The sequence below is a fragment of the Leucoraja erinacea genome, unplaced genomic scaffold, assembly GCF_028641065.1.
Source record: "Leucoraja erinacea ecotype New England unplaced genomic scaffold, Leri_hhj_1 Leri_147S, whole genome shotgun sequence".
In the NCBI taxonomy this organism is placed as follows: domain Eukaryota; kingdom Metazoa; phylum Chordata; class Chondrichthyes; order Rajiformes; family Rajidae; genus Leucoraja; species Leucoraja erinaceus.
In genome coordinates this window covers 195,125-212,705 of record NW_026575759.1, presented here as the reverse complement: position 1 = coordinate 212,705, position 17,581 = coordinate 195,125, and the positions used below count along the sequence as shown (strand labels likewise).

The following is a 17,581-nucleotide window of genomic DNA, read 5'->3' as shown; positions in this document are numbered from 1 at the left end:
GAATGGCCTACTCCTGCACCTAATTTCTATGTTTCTATGTTTCTATGATCCTTCAATCCTTCTACTCTGGTGCCGTAGAAAGTATCCTGACTGGAAACATCTCGATCTGGTTTGGCAACAGCTCTGCCCAGGACAGGAAGGTTCTGCAGAGAGTAGTGCGTTCGGCCGAACACACCATGGGAACTACACTCCCCCTCCATTGCACGACCTATACATCAGGAGGTGCAGATCCAAAGCCAGCAACATTATGGGGGACCCCTACCCCCCCAGCAACGGACTGTTCCAGCTGCTACGGTCAGGCAAACGCCTCCGCTGTCAAACAGAGAGGATGAGACGGAGTTTCTTGCCACAGGCCGTCAGGACTGTAAACTCTGATCTCACCAGGGTGTGAATACTGTTGTGTCTTTTTTTTAATTCTGGTTCTGTTCTGTTGTTTTGCACAATCTATAGACAATAGGTGCAGGTGCAGGAGTAGGCCATTCGGCCCTTCGAGCCAGCACCGTAGGCATTGTACATCTCATTGTTTCATTTCACTGTACATCTTGCATGTGCAAAGGGCCTGTCCGACTTGGTGATTTTTCCGGCGACTGCCGGCATCATTGACTGGCGTATCAGGTGTTATTTCAAGTGTCGCAACATTTTTTTTGTCGCCGCTGGATTTTGAAAATGTTCAAAATCTTTCGGCGACACTGATACGATGCCGGCAGTCGCCGAACAAAATTGCCAAGTGGGACAGGCCCTTTAGTGACAAATAAAGTTGACATGACTTGACCTGTCCCGTCGAGAGTCTCCAGTGAGTGGCCACAGCGAAGGATGTGTCCATGAAGATTTCCGGCACGCTCAGCCCTTCCTCGATAGCCTGCAGCTTCAGTCCCAACAGGTGCCTGTCAATTGCCAAGCCTTTCAGCGCCTGTGAGCAGAACAAAACACATTTATGTGAGAGCTGCAGATGCAGGTTTATACAAGATTTTGACAATAGACAATAGACAATAGGTGCAGGAGGAGGCCATTCGGCCCTTTGACTCAGCACAGCCATTCAGTGTGATCACGGCTGATCATCCCCAATCAGTACCCCGTTCCTGCCTTCTCCCCATATCTCCTCACCCCGTTATCTTTAAGAGCCCTATCAAGCTCTCTCTTGAAGGTATCCAGAGAACCGGCTGAGAATTCCACAGACTCACAACTCTCTGTGTGAAAAAGTGTTTTCTCATCTCCGTTCTAAATGGCTTACCCCTTATTCTTAATTATGCACAGGTTCACATTAAATCTTTCCCTCCTCACATTCCCCTGGTTCTGGACTCCCCCAACATCGGGAACACGTTTGCTGCCTCTAGCGTGTCCAAACCCTTAATAATCTTATATGTCTCATCTTTCTAAACCCCAGAGTGTACAAGCCCAGCCGCTCCATTCTCTCAGCATATGACAGTCCCGCCATCCCGGGATTTAACCTTGTGAACCTATTGTAGAGACAGTGCCGGATCAGCTGTGTTACTCCAGCACTTTGTGCAGCTCACCCTGATCTTTCCTTACCATGTCGGTGTATGCGCTGTGGCAGTCAATAGCTCTCCTCAAAGCCGCAACCTTCTGGTTTGCCTGAGAGGGTGAGGGGGGTGGAAGGACACACAGTTAATTATAGTGAAACGCAATACTGTTGGGAAAAAATATATTTGCTATTTTTTGTTTTATAACTAAATGTCTCGTTGCCGAATGTAAAAGCTGATCAGAGCAGTAATGCTGGCCTCTTTAGTTTAGTTTACAGATACAGCATCGAAGCAGGCCCTTCGGCCCATCGAGTCCATGCATACCATCAGTCGCCCTTTCACACTAGTTCTGCGATATCTCAGTTTCGCATCCTACACACCAGGGGAAATTTACATCAGACAATTGACCTACGAACCCACATGTCTTTGGGATGAATGAATACGTTTATGAACGATTGAATAAGTTTATTGGCCAAGTATTCACATCCAAGGAATTTGCCTTGGTGCTCTGCCCGCAAGTGACAACATGACATACAGTGAGTTAGGAATGACACATTAAACATTAATAATAATAAAACATTATCGATTAAACATGTGAATTAAATAAAATACCAGAGCAAAAGGAGGCTACAGGTTTTTGGTTACTGAGTAGAGCTACAACTAGTGGAAAAAAGCTGCTTTTATGTGTGGCTGTGGCAGCTTTGACAGTCCGGAGTCGCCTTCCAGAGGGAAGTGATTCAAAGAGTTTGTGGCCAGGGTGAGAGGGGTCAGAGATGATCTTGCCTGCTCGCTTCCTGGCCCTTGCAGTGTACAGTTCATCAATGGAGGGAAGGGTGCAGCCAATAACCTTCTCTGCTGATCGGACGATTCGCTGCAGCCTCCGGGTGTCGTGCTTGGTGGCTGAGCCAAACCAGACCATGATGGAGAAGGTGAGGACAGACTCTACAATGGCCGTGTAGAATTGGACCATCATTGCCTGTGGCAGATTGTGTTTCCTCAGCTGCCGTATGAAGTACATCCTCTGTTGGGCCTGTTCTACCAACTAAATGCTGGCCTCTTTAGTTCAGTTTAGAGACACAGCATGGAAACAGGCCCTTCGGCCCATCAAGTCCACGCTGTCCATCAATTCACACTAGTTCTACATTATGCCAGTTTCGCATCTTACTCACGAGGGGAAATTTAAATTATACAATTAAAACCCACATATAACCATATAACCATATAACAATTACAGCACGGAAACAGGCCATCTCGGCCCCACAAGTCCATGCCGAACAAATTTTCTTTTCCCCTTAGTCCCACCTGCCTGCACTCACACCATAACCCTCCATTCCCTTCTCATCCATATGCCTATCCAATTTATTTTTAAATGATACCAATGAACCTGCCTCCACCACTTCCACTGGGAGCTCATTCCACACCGCCACCACTCTCTGCGTAAAGAAGTTCCCCCTCATATTACCCCTAAGCTTCTGTCCCTTAATTCTGAAGTCATGTCCTCTTGTTTGAATCTTCCCTATTCTCAAAGGGAAAAGCTTGTCCACATCAACTCTGTCTATCCCTCTCATCATTTTAAAGACCTCTATCAGGTCCCCCCTTAACCTTCTGCGCTCCAGAGAATAAAGACCTAACTTATCAACCTATCTCTGTTACTTAGTTGTTGAAACCCAGGCAACATTCTAGTAAATCTCCTCTGTACTCTCTCTATTTTGTTGACATCCTTCCTATAATTGGGCGACCAAAATTGTACACCATACTCCAGATTTGGTCTCACCAATGCCTTGTACAATTTTAACATTACATCCCAGCTTCTATACTCAATGCTCTGATTTATAAAGGCTAGCATATCAAAAGCTTTCTTTACCACCCTATCTATATGAGATTCCACCTTCAAGGAACTATGCACGGTTATACCCAGATCCCTCTGTTCAACTGTATTCTTCAATTCCCTACCATTTACCATGTACGTCCTATTTTGATTTGTCCTGCCAAGGTGTAGCACCTCACATTTATCAGCATTAAACTCCATCTGCCATCTTTCAGCCCATTTTTCCAAATGGCCTAAATCACTCTGTAGACTTTGGAAATCCTCTTCATTATCCACAACACCCCCTATCTTGGTATCATCTGCATACTTACTAATCCAATTTACCACACCTTCATCCAGATCATTGATGTACATGACAAACAACAAAGGACCCAACACAGATCCCTGAGGCACCCCACTAGTCACCTGCCTCCAACCCGATAAACAGCCATCCACCATTACCCTCTGGCTTCTCCCATTCAGCCACTGTTGAATCCATCTTGCTATTCCTGCATTTATACCCAACAGTTGAACCTTCTTAACCAACCTTCCATGAGGAACCTTGTCAAAGGCCTTACTAAAGTCCATATAGACAACATCCACTGCTTTACCCTCGTCAATTTCCCTAGTAACCTCTTCAAAAAATTCAAGAAGATTAGTCAAACATGACCTTCCAGGCACAAATCCATGTTGACTGTTCCTAATCAGACCCTGTTTATCTAGATGCTTATATATATTATCTCTAAGTATCTTTTCCATTAATTTGCCCACCACTGAAGTCAAACTAACAGGTCTATAATTGCTAGGTTTACTCTTAGAACCCTTTTTAAACAATGGAACAACATGCGCAGTACGCCAATCCTCGGGGACTATTCCCGTTTCTAATGACATTTGAAATATTTCTGTCATAGCCCCGGCTATTTCTACACTAACTTCCCTTAATGTCCTAGGGAATATCCTGTCAGGACCTGGAGACTTATCCACTTTTATATTTTTCAAAAGTGTCAGTACTTCTTTTACTTTGAACCTCATAGTATCCATAGCTACTCTACTAGTTTCCCTTACCTCACATAATTCAATATCCTTCTCTTTGGTGAATACCGAAGAAAAAAAATTGTTCACTATCTCCCCCATCTCTTTTGGCTCTGCAGATAGCTGTCCACTCTGTCTCTCCAATGGACCAATTTTATCCCTCCTTATCCTTTTGCTATTAATATAGCTGTAGAAACCCTTTGGATTGACTTTCACCTTACTTGCCAAAGCAACCTCATATCTTCTTTTAGCTTTTCTAATTTCTTTCTTAAGATTCTTTTTACATTCCTTATACTCCTCAAGCACCTCATTTACTTCATGCTGCCTATAATTATTGTAGATCTCCCTCTTTTTCCGAACAAGATGTCCAATTTCCCTTGAAAACCAGGGCTCTTTCCAATTTTTACTGTTTCCTTTCAACCGAACAGGAACATAAAGATTCTGTACTCTTAAAATTTCCCCTTTAAATGTCCTCCATTTCTCTTCTACATCTTTCCCATAAAACAAAATGTCCCAGTTCACTCCTTTTAAATCATCTCGCATCGCATCAAAGTTAGCCTTTCTCCAATCAAAAATCTCAACCCCAGGTCCAGTTCTGACCCTCTCCATAATTATATTGAAACTAATGGTATTGTGATCACTGGACCCGAAGTGCTCCCCAACGCATACCTCCGCCACCTGTCCAGTCTCATTTCCTAACAGGAGGTCCAGCACTGCCCCTCCTCTAGTAGGTACCTCTATGTATTGCTGCAAAAAACTATCCTGCACACATTTTACAAACTCCAACCCATCCAGCCCATTTACAGAATGTGTTTCCCAGTCTATGTGTGGAAAGTTGAAATCTCCCACAATCACTACCTTGTGCTTACTACTAATCTCTGCTATCTCCTTACATATTTGCTCTTCCAATTCTCGTTCCCCGTTTGGCGGTCTATAATACACCCCTATAAGTGTTGCTACACCTTTCCCACTTCTCAATTCCACCCAAATAGCCTCCCTAGATGAGCCCTCCAATCTATCCTGCCAAAGCACTGCTGTAATATCTTCCCTGACTAGCAATGCAACACCTCCACCTCTTGCCCCTCCAATTCTATCACACCTGAAGCAACGAAATCCTGGAATATTTAGTTTCCAATCACAGCCCTCCTGCAACCACGTTTCACTGATCGCCACAACATCATACTTCCAGGTGTCTATCCAGACTCTAAGCTCATCCACTTTTCTTACAATGCTCCTAGCATTAAAATATGCACATTTAAGAAAACCCCCGTCTCTTATTCTCTGTTTATTTCCTTTTTTTCCTTTCTCCTCTTGTGTCCGAGTGCTTCCCATTTCTGCTTCCTGCCTCCCATTCTGTCTACTACCTTTCTACTACCTTTCGCTATTTGAGTCCCTCGCCCCAACCTGTAATTGTTATATGGTTATTCTATTTTAAAGTCTCCCCAGCTGCCTTTGCAAATTTCCCCGCTAGGATATTGGTCCCTCTCGGGTTCAAGTGCAACCCATCCTTTCTGTCTTTGGGATGTGGGAGGAAACCGGAGCACCTGGAGAAAACCCACCCGGTCACGGGGAAAACGTGCAAACTCTGCACAGACAGCACCCGAGGTCAGGATCGAACCCGGTTTCTGGCGCTGTGAGGCAACACCTCAATTGCTGCCAGTGTTAGTCATCGAGTCATTCAGCGTGGAAACAGGCTCATTTGGCCCGACTACCAATGGTGGCCAACATGCCCCATCTACACTGGTCCCACCCGCCTGTGTTTGCCCCATATCCCTCCACACCTGTCTTATCCCAAGAAGGATCTCGACCCGAAACGTCACCCATTCCTTCTCTCCAGAGATGCTGCCTGTCCCGCTGAGTTACTCCAGCATTTTGTGTCTCCCCGTCCTATCCATGTATCTTTATAATCGTTTCTTAAACTTTGGGATAGTCCCAGTCTCAACTACCTCCTCTGGCAGCTTGTTCCACACATCCATCACCCTTTGTATGGAAAAAGTCACCCCTCAGATTCCTATTAAATCTTTCGCCCTTCACCTGAAAGGTACTGCATGTCCTCTGGTCCTCGATTCCCCAACTCTGGGCAAGAGACTGTGTGCGTCTACACGATCTATTCCTCTCATGATTTTATCCACCTCTATAAGATCACCCCTCATCCTCCTGCGCTCCAAGGAATAGAGACCCAGCCTGCTCAACCTCTCCCTGTAGCTCACACCCTCGAGTCCTGGCAACATCCTCGTAAAGTTAGTTGTTGGAGAGATGCTATATTTTTTGTGAACTTCCAAGGATGAATTACCTCAATTTTTTCATTGTCCATGCTTTCCACAAACTCCAAGGAATCCGTGGACGAGGATCGTACCACATCTGTGCGCCCCAAATGAAAGTTCCTCAGTGAAACAGTCTCGCAAGCAGAACACAGCTCCTTGTACATTCTAAAAGTGGTCGCAAAGAGAAAAGATTATAATAGGGGAACATACTATAAAAAGGCCATAAGGCAGTGATCCCAGCTTCACTCCAACTCAAAAGTACTTTAATTTGTACACAATAGATAATAGACACTAGGTGCATGAATAGGTCATTCGGCCCTTCGAGCCAGCATCGCCATTCAATGTGATCATGGCTGATCATCCCCAATCAGTACTCTGTTCCTGCCTTCTCCCCATATCCCCTGACTCCGCTATCTTTAAGAGCCCTATCTAGCTCTCTCTTGAAAGTGTCCATAGAACTGGCCTCCACTGCCCTCTGAGGCAGAGAATTCCACAGACTCACAACTCCCTGTGTGAAAAAAAGTGTCCTCATCTCCGTTCTAAATGGCTTACCCCTTATTCTTAAACTGTGTAGCCCCTGGTTCTGGACTCCCACAACATCGGGAACATGTTTCCTGCCTCTAGCGTGTCCAAACCCATAATAATCTTATATGTTTCAATAAGATCCCCTCTCACCCTTCTAAACTCCAGAGTGTATAAGCCCAGCTTCTCCATTCTCTCAGCATATGACAGTCCCGCCATTCTGGGAATTAACCTTGTGAACCCACGCTGCACTCCCTCAATAGTAAGAATATATACATACAGAGACCATTGAGATGAGTACTGTAGACTCTGAATCGCAAGTTAAATCTAAAACTCCACATGGCTGCCCGCATGCACGAGCTGGCAGTAGTGTAGGAGACCTGACATGGTTTACGGATCTGGTCACCAGCAGCAAGACCCGACATGGATCAAATCAGGAATACTGTTTGATCTACAACAATATTAGGACCACTCATTTTAAAACAGTGCTGCGTAGAACTTTATTTTCACAGAGGGTGGCGAAACCTTGGAATTCTCTACCTCGGAAGTTTGAGCAGTCTGGATAATAAAAGGAATGTTACAAGCTGAGGGGACAATCATTGTAAAACAGAGCCAGGACATCCTGTATTCTGGGCTAATTTGGGTTGACCGCCCTTGTCCCGTATTTGACCGCTGCTACTCGGGTCGAGGGGACTGTCGGGTCGGAGCGCCGCATCCGGCCCTGCCTCACCCACCCCGACATAGTGCAGCCCATGGAGTGCAGCAGCAGCAGCAGCAGCAGCAGCCGCAGCAGCAGCAGCAGCAGCAGCAGCAGCAGCAGCAGCAGCAGCAGCAGCACAGCAGGCAGCAGCAGCAGCAGCGCCTCGCCCGCAGCAGGCAGCAGCAGCCGTCGCAGCAGCAGCAGCAGCAGCAGCAGCAGCAGCGCAGCAGCAGCAGCAGCAGCAGCCGGCCAGCTGCAGCAGCCGACCCTCAGGACCTTCGCTGACCGCCGACACCACCGCCACCCCCCTCCTTCTCACGGCCGGTCATCGGTTTGTGAGTTAGACGGGGCGCCGGACTGTGCGGGCGGCCCCCGGGCCAAAACTCCTCAGCTGGCTCAGCCGGCTGGGCTTTGTGTACAGTCCAGCACCCGGGGCCAACTCATCATTCACCCAGTCACGGACCAGTCGGTCAACGAATTGCCGTGGGGGAATTTGTCCCGTATTTTGACCTTTTGTCCCTTATTTGGGAGTGAGGGAGTTGGCAGCCCTTCCCAGAGTACATACCTGAAGTAAGCCAACTGAAGAGCCATCTGGACAAACGAGTCCGGGCTTATGCCATGTTTTTTGGGGAAGTCTTTGCCAAAGTTTCTGTACGTGAAGCAGCTGATGTCCAGGTCGTTAACTAAACTGGAACAGAGACATCGTTTCAATTTTAGAGTTTAGAGATACGCACTCCTTAGTTTCCCGCATAAAACTTTATAGATTTTGGAGCGATATTTTCAAAATATTTACAAAATTATTCAAGAGTAGAATGGAACCTAATACGGAAATGATTATATTTGGAGTAATGGAAGATGGGAATAAATTGAACACACCTCAAATTTTATTCTTTAACTATGGGTTAATAATAGCAAAAAAATTAATACTTAAATTTTGGAAAAATACATCAATACCAACGCTTAAAATGTGGATTGCAAGTATGTTGGACACCGCTCATCTTGAGGAAATGCGATTCCTCCTAATGGATAAATCAGACCAATTCATAACGAGTTGGTCTCCATTTGTCATCTTTTTGGAATCATATGATGCAACACAATTGTAAAAAATAACTGTTTCACGACTGGATGAGGGTTGGTTAAGATTATAAACAATGATCTCCTTACCCCTTTTTTTTTTTTATTTAATTTTATTTATTTATTTTTTTTTAAATGTCTTATTCTCTTTTTCCTATTTTCTTTTTCTCAACTTTCTTCACTCATTCGTCTTTCTTCTTTTTCTTCACACACTATATATCTCACGCTTTTCTATCCTTTACTATCTAATTTATTTTTCTTATTCTAATCTTTCTTTAATATAACCAAATCTGAGGAAGGACATTATTGCCATAGAGGGAGTGCAGAGACGGTTCACCAGACTGATTCCTGGGATGTCAGGACTGTCTTATGAAGAAAGACTGGATAGACTTGGTTTATACTCTCTACAATTTAGAAGATTGAGAGGGGATCTTATAGAAACTTACAAAATTCTTAAGGGGTTGGACAGGCTAGATGCAGGAAGATTGTTCCCGATGTTGGGGAAGTCCAGGACAAGGGGTCACAGCTTAAAGATAAGGGGGAAATCCTTTAAAACCGAGATGAGACGAACTTTTTTCACACAGAGAGTGGTGAATCTCTGGAACTCTCAGCCACAGAGGGTAGTTGAGGCCAGTTCATTGGCTATATTTAAGAGGGAGTTAGATGTGGCCCTTGTGGCTAAGGGGATCAGGGGGTATGGAGAGAAGTCAGGTACGGGATACTGAGTTGGATGATCAGCCATGATCATATTGAATGGCGGTGCAGGCTCGAAGGGCCGAATGGCCTACTCCTGCACCTAATTTCTATGTTTCTATGTAAAATATATATTAGGCACTTTGGTGCCATATGATTGTACTTCTAATAAAATTAAATATTAAAAAAAAAAAAAGAGATACAGCATGGAAACAGGCCCTTCGGCCCACCGAGTCCCCACCAACTAGTGCTCACCCTGTACACTAGCATTAACCTACATACTCGAGACAATTGAACAATTATACCCGGGGCCAATTACCCTACACACCTGCACGCCTTTAGAGTGTGGGAGGAAACCGGAGAAAACCACGCAGGTCACGGGGAGAACACACAAACTCCCCACAGACAGCAACTATAGTCTCGAATGAACCCGGGTCTCTGCCGCTGTGAGGCTGCGATTCTACAGTTGCGCCACTGTGCCACCCCTTGGCATCATGTTCGGTACAGACAATGTGGGCTGAAGGGCCTGTTCCTGTGCTATACCTTTCTATATTCTATGATGATGTCATATTCTGCTGAATGACGCATTAGGGTTCGCCAACTTCCTCACTCCCAAATACGGGACAAAAGGTCAAAATATGGGACAAATTCCCCAGACGGCATTTCGTTGACCGACTGGGCCGTGGCTGGGAGAATGATGAGTTGGCCCGGAGTGCTGGACTGCACGCAAAGCCCAGCCGGCGGGGCCAGCTGAGGAGTTTTGGCCCGGGGGCCGCGCGACATCGCACGCAAAGTCCGGCGCCCCGTCCAACTCATGAACCGACGATCGGCCATGAAAAGGAGGGGAGGTGGTGGTGTTGGCGGTCAGCGAAGGTCCGAAGGTTCATACAGCAGTCCGGGCTGCCAACCGACGGGGCCATGGGCGAGGCGCTGCCACTGCTGCTCTCCACGGGCTGCACTACGTCAGGACGGGTGAGGCGGGGTCCGACCCCTTGACCCGAGTAGTCGCGGTCAAATACGGGACACGGGCGAAACCAATTTAGCCCAATATACGGGATGTCCCGGCTAATACAGGACAGTTGGCAACCCTACGACTGCCATACTTTAGGAGTTAAAAACTGGGCCTTTGTTAGAGACAGTATCTAGTCGAACTGATTGACACAAGCAGCCACAATGATACTCACATGTCCAGATTCTGTTTTGCATGCTCAATATCCCACTTTATCTCTGGAGTGATGTAGAAATACAGTTTCTTGGGTAACGGCAGAGGAATCATTGGAGCTCGAACTGTATCCGGGTCCTTGCTACACAAGGCAAAGTACAAAGGAAAGATGTTGAATCAGGAATGATACTTGATAAACCATATTTAAACTTCACTGTAGTGCACCATTTTTCTGAAAGAGTTACAATTATATCCGGGGCATGCAAGATGGAACATGCGACTTCAATTTAGTTTAGAGATACAGCGCGGAAACAGGCCCTTCAGCCCCAATGCGTCCGAGCAGTGGTAGCCAATAGGTGCAGGAGTAGAGGCCATTCGGCCCTTCGAGCCAGCACCACCATTCAATGTGATCATGGCTGATCATCCCCAATCAGTACCCCGTTCCTTCCTTCTCCCCATATCTCCCAACTCTGCTATCTTCAAGAACTCTGTCACTTGAAAGTATCCAGACAACCGGCCTCCACCGCCCTCTGAGGCAGAGAATTCCACAGACTCACAACTCTCTGGGTGAAAAAATGTTTCCTCCTCTCCGTTCTAAATGACTTTCCCCTTATTCTTAAACTGTGTGTGGCCCCTGGTTCTGGACTCTCCCAACATCGGGAACACGTTTCCTGTCTCTAGCGTGTCCAAACCCTTAATAGTCTTATATGTTTCAATAAGATCACCTCTCATTGCAGCAGATGCTGAGAAGTGCCTGGCTGAACAACGTCTAATCTTGTGTGCGGACTCTATAAGAAGATCTTACCAATAATCTAGAACGTGGTCCAAAATGGCAACAATGGGCGGCCCCTCACCACAAGATTGTTCGTAGATTACACCACAGGATCCATCCTCACCAACAATGAACTGCAATACAATCAGAAAACTTAAGGTCCATCATTTAGAAGATCAACAAGCCCTAATCATCATTTACTTATTAAAAGTCTGATCTTGTACGTGAGTATAAGTGTGTATATATGTGGTTGTCTACATCTTCGCAAAAACATCACGTGGTAATCATTACATTTTTACATATTCTGATTGACAATTTTCCCCTCAAGGCTGAGATCACCTTCATTGAACATTTTATGCTTTATTTCTCGACTTATTACTGATTATAAGTAAGAAGTTTAAAAACATCAAAAGGCTTTGAAATTAAAACGACCAGCTTTCACTGATGACGTCACAATGGCCCGGCTAGCAGTTATCAGCTTCACTGAAGATTTCATCCTACATTTCACATTATTCGCGATTAAACCTTTAAAAACGCCAACTTTCACAAGATTTTTACTGTTAAAATCATTCCTGTTTCCTGCCTCCAGCGTGTTCAAACCCTTAGCAATCTTATATGTTTCAATAAGATCCCCTCTCATCCTTCTAGACTCCAGAGTATACAAGCCCAGCCGCTCCATTCTCTCAGCATATGACAGTCCCGCCATCCCGGGAATTAACCTGGTGAACCTACGCTGCACTCCCTCAATAGCAAGAATGTCCTTCCTCAAATTAGGGGACAAAACTGTATACAATACTCCAGGTGTGGTTTCACTAGGGCTCTGTACAACTGCAGAAGGACCTCTTTGCTCCTATATTTGAATCCTCTTGTTATAAAGGCCAACATGCCCATTGGTTTTCTTCACTGCCTGATGTACCTGCATGCTTACTTTCATAGACTGATGAACAAGGACCCCACAGATCCCGTTGTACTTCCCCTTTTCCCAAATTGACGCCATTTAGATAATAATCTGATATTTAGACAGTAATCTAATTTGCCAGAATAATCAAGGGACCTTTTGTCCCTTATTTGGGAGTGAGCAAGTTGGCAACCCAAGGTCGGGAACCTTCTTCAGATTCATCTCATACACATCTCTCCAGAGTCCTACAGCATGGAAAAAGGGATAGAAAACGTTTGGAGGGATTTGGGCCTAACGCTGGCAGGTGGGACGGGTGCAGGTGGGACATGTTGGTCAACGTGGGCAAGTTGGGCGGAAGGGCCTGTTTCCACGCAGTATGACTGTGACTTCTACGACAATGGCCAGCACACACTGTCAATAGATAATAGGCAATAGGTGCAGGAGTAAGGTCATTAGGCCCTTCAAACCAATTCAATGTGATCAGGGCTGATCATCCCCAATCAGTACCCTGTTCTTGCCTTCTCCCCATATCCCCCGACTACGCTATCTTTAAGAGCCCTATCTAGCTCTTTCTTGAAAGTATCCAGAGAACCGGCCTCCACCACCCTCTGAGGCAGAGAATTCCACAGACTCACAACTCTCTACTAAACAACGTACCTCGGTGACTGCCAATCACCGCCCCCCCCACGGACCCGGACACTTATTATTTATTTTTTTATTCAAATCGTTTGCTATGTCGCTCTTCAAGGTAGATGCTAAATGCATTTCGTTGTCTCTGTACTGTACACTGACAATGACAATTAAAATTGAATCTGAATCTGAATCTGAATCTCTCTGTGAAAAAATGTTTCCTGGTCTCCGTGCTAAATCCTTCTAAACTCCAGAGTGTACAAGCCCAGCCGCTCCATTCTCTCAGCATACGACAGACCCGCCATCCCGGGAATTAACCTGGTGAACCTACGCTGCACTCCCTCAATAGCAAGAATGTCCTTCCTCAAATGAGGGGACCAAAACTGCACACAACACTCCAGGTGTGGTCTCACTAGGACCCTGTACAACTGCAGAAGGACCTCTTTGTTGTCCCATCACTTGTACCTGCAGCGCTTTATCAAACCAGCGGTTGCCGCTGTTGGAGTAACTTCCACCTCCGTGTAGCATCTGGGCCGCCATCCGGCTCGTGTACTTCTCCTCCGAGATTTTCAGGACGGGCGAGTCCAGGCACACGGTAAAGATGCTCTGCTGAATGGCCCTGACCGACTCTCTGTTCAGCTTGTCTGTGGGAGACGGCAATGGAAAGTTTTCAGAGTTTACAGTTCGTTGTCACGTGTACCGAGGTACAGGGAAAAGCTTTTTTGTTGCGTGCTATCCCGTCTGTGGAAAGACAATGTGTCGCGACACCTAGTGGTGAAGCTGGCTATTCAGAACCCTCGTCATTGGTCGCGACATGGGGTTTGTTCGTGGGCTATTGAGTACGCTCAGCATCTAGTGCTCCTCACGTCGACAGGAGCTTAAAGCGTTAAATCCTCACCAAGTACCGTGTAGTTTGAGGAATGTTTCGCAAATAAAGAATATTCTACAATACTCATGATTACGAATACATGATTACGATCGAGCCGTCCACATTGTATAGATACATGAGGAAGGAAATAAAGTCTAGGGCAGGGGTCGGAAACCTACGCCCGTGGGCTGGATCCGGCCCGTAGCCCGAAATCATCCGGCCCGCAGGCATTTAAACAAAAAAATTGTTTACGTGATCTGGGCGCTACAGCTAGTCCCGGGGCTCGCAGGCGACCTGGGAACTGCAGCCAGTCCTGGAGATAGTTGGGAAAGGGGGAAGTACAATGGGATCTGGGGGGCCTTGATCATCAGTCAATGAATGCAAGCATGCAGGGACAGCAGGCAGTGAAGAAAGCGAATGGCATGTTGGCCCCCACAACACAAGGAGTTGAGTATAGGAGCAAAGAGGTCCTTCTGCAGTTGTACAGGGCCCTAGTGAGACCACGCCTGGAGTATTGTTCACCCCCGGACCTGAGTGGGTTTTCTCCTGGTGCTCCGGTTTCCTCCCACACTCCAAAGACGTGCAGGCTTGTAGTCTAATTTGCTTTTGTAAAATTGCAAATTGTTCCCGGACTCTGTGTCGGGCAGTGTTAGTGAGGGGGGGGGGGGAGATCGCTGGGCGGCGCGGACTCAGTGGGGTGAAGGGGCTTGTTTCTATTGTATCCCTCACCTAAACTAAACTAGTCCATTCGTTCGGCACTAGCGATCGTTCCGAGTTCGTTCTACCTTTCATGAGGGTGTTGTAGGCCTGGCCCCAGGTGTTGCGGTGATCGCTCGTCAGAACTCCCAACGGCTCCTTGTCCGTCTTCCAGGAGAAATTCCGGATGCGCTGCAGCTGCATGTGAATCTGGTCCACAGTCAGAGGCGAGCCGTCGCTGTTGTACACATCCAGGTGGAAGAACTGCAAGTATAAGCGAGCGCAGGAATGTCAGAATTATAAAAATGATTTTACCTTTATATGGTGGAACGGACTTGACGACAAACAGGGACTTAGATTGTTGAAATTCTCAGCTCAGATTCGTTTTGCTTTTTTTCTAGTTTTACTTACTTACTTTTTTCTCTTTTTTTTCCTTTTTTATTTCCTTTTATCTTTTTTCTTTTTTTTCCACATATAAGTTTTCTTTTAAACATTTAACTATATTTACATAGAGACCGGGAGGTCTATATTCAATGTGTATTTTGACACTGGACTCATATTTAGATTTTTTTCTGATTACAAATAAGAATTTCTTGTCCTACACAGGGACATTTAAACTCACTTCAATTTACTTTGAAGAGGTCTCCGGAGATAGTTTCAACCTCCTCTGTACATTTTGATAGCACTTGGACTCATCCCCTTTAACCCTTGAGCTGTCTCCTATTCGGGCTCCTCCTCCTGAAATGCTGATTACAAGGGTTTTGGCCTGAAAAGAATTTCATTGTCCATATACAGCTGGACACTGAGTTTCTGACAATTTTGTAAACTCACTTCCAGCAACTGCAGTTCCTTCCCTGATCCCTATGTATCAATATCATTGTTATGTTGATCATTATTCTTTTGGTTTTGTTTTTGTTTTTTGGAAAAAAACTAATAAAAAGATTTTAAAAGAAAGAAAGGAGTGTTCGAACAAGGTCAGCAAATTCGCGAGCCATCGCAACTGAACAGGAGCTAAGGCGGCCCAGTGGCGTTGCGGTAGAGTTGCTGCCTCACAGCGCCAGAGACCCGGGTTCGATCCTGACTACGGGTGCTTGTCTATACGGAGTTTGTACGTTCTCCCCGTGACTGCGTGGGTTGCCTCCGAGATCTTCGGTTTCCTCCCACACTCCAAAAGACAAAAGACAATAGACGATAGGTGCAGGAGGAGGCCATTCGGCCCTTCGAGCCAGCACCGCCATTCAATGTGATCATGGCTGATCATCAACAACCAGTACCTCGTTCCTGCCTTCTCCCCATATCCCCTGACTCCGCTATCTTTAAGAGCCCCATCTAACTCTCTCTTGAAAGTATCCAGAGAACCGGCCTCCACCGCCCTCTGAGGCAGAGAATTCCACAGACTCACAACTCTCTGTGAGAAAAAGTGTTTCCTCATCTCTGTACTAAATGGCTCATCCCTTATTCTTAAACTGTGTGGCCCCTGGTTCTGGACTCCCCCAATATCGGGAACATGTTTCCTGCCTCTAGCGTGTCCAAATCCTTAATAATCTTATATGTTTCAATAAAATCCCCTCTCATCCTTCTAAACTCCAGAGTATGTGTCTGTACGGTCTGTACTTTCTCCCCCATGCCCCCGTGGGTTTTCTCCGAGATCTTCGGTTTCCTCCCACATTCCAAAGACGTACAGGTTTGTAAGTTAATTGACTTGGTGTACGTGTGAAATTGTCCCTAGTACGTGTAGGATAGTGTTAGTGTGCTGGGATCGCGTGGAAGTGAGCCTCGTCTTTGATTATGTCGGTGGCTGTGGATAAATGTGAGGTTATCCACTTTGGGAGCAAAAACAGGAAGGCAGGTTATTTTCTAAATTGTGTCAAATTGGGAAAAGGGGAAGTACAATGGGATCTGGGGGTCCTTGTTCATCAGTCACTGAAAGTAAGCATGCAGGTGCAGAAGGCAGTGAAGAAAGCCAATGACATGTTGGCCTTTATAACAAGAGGAGTTGAGTATAGGAGCAAAGAGGTTCTTCTGCAGTTGTACAGGGCCCTAGTGAGACCATACCTGGAGTATTGTGTACAGATTTGGTCCACTAATTTGAGGAAGGATATTCTTGCTATTGAGGGATATTATTGCTATTGAGGGATATTATTGCTATTGAGGTTCACCAGGTTAATTCCTGGGATGGCGGGACTGTCATATGCTGAGAGAATGGAGCGGCGGGGCTTGTATACTCTGGAGTTTAGAAGGAATTGAAGGGATTTTATTGCGGATTATTAAGGGTTTGGACATGCTAGAGGCAGGAAACATGTTCCCAATGTTGCGGGAGTCCAGAACCAGGGGCCACAGTTTATGAGTAAGAGGTAAGCCATTTAGAACAGAGATGAGGAAACACTTTTTCTCACAGTGAGTTGTGAGTCTGTGGAATTCTCTGCCTCAGAGGGCGGTGGAGGCCGGTTCTCTGGATACTTTCAAGAGAGAGCTAGATAGCGGAGTCAGGGAATATGGGCAGAAGGCAGGAACGGGGTAGTGATTTGATCAGCTATGATCACATTGAATGGCCGTGCTGGCTCGAAGGACCAAATGGCCTACTCCTGCACCCATTGTCTATTGTCTATTGCCTGTGACAATAAATGTGAACTTGAACTTGATATACGTGCATACATGCGCACACACACACACACACACATACTTGCACACACATATACATGCATACTTGTAAACACGCACAAATATATACACATACACGTGCATACATGCACACACCCATGCACTTACACACACACATATATACATGCATAATTACACACACACAAACACACACATATTTACACACACGTATATTCATACACACGCATATATACATGCATACTTACACATGCATACACACATGCATACTTAAACACACACACATGCATACTTACACACTCTCATATACATGCATACTTAAACACACACACACACACGCACACACACACATACACACACACG

General features: G+C 45.9%; 1 protein-coding gene across 1 annotated transcript in view; it reads right to left on the bottom strand.

Annotated features, from left to right (window-relative positions):
* Window positions 1-17,581, bottom strand: part of cratb (carnitine O-acetyltransferase b) — a 38,772-nt gene that overhangs the window by 1,623 nt on the left and 19,568 nt on the right. The window contains exons 6-13 of the mRNA XM_055665777.1: window positions 14,689-14,863; window positions 13,501-13,679; window positions 11,541-11,641; window positions 10,758-10,877; window positions 8,372-8,494; window positions 6,614-6,749; window positions 1,531-1,593; window positions 773-910 (exon numbers count right to left, since the gene is read on the bottom strand). Of these exons, the coding sequence (XP_055521752.1) occupies window positions 773-910; window positions 1,531-1,593; window positions 6,614-6,749; window positions 8,372-8,494; window positions 10,758-10,877; window positions 11,541-11,641; window positions 13,501-13,679; window positions 14,689-14,863 (1,035 nt within the window). The remainder of the gene's footprint in view (window positions 1-772; window positions 911-1,530; window positions 1,594-6,613; window positions 6,750-8,371; window positions 8,495-10,757; window positions 10,878-11,540; window positions 11,642-13,500; window positions 13,680-14,688; window positions 14,864-17,581) is intronic.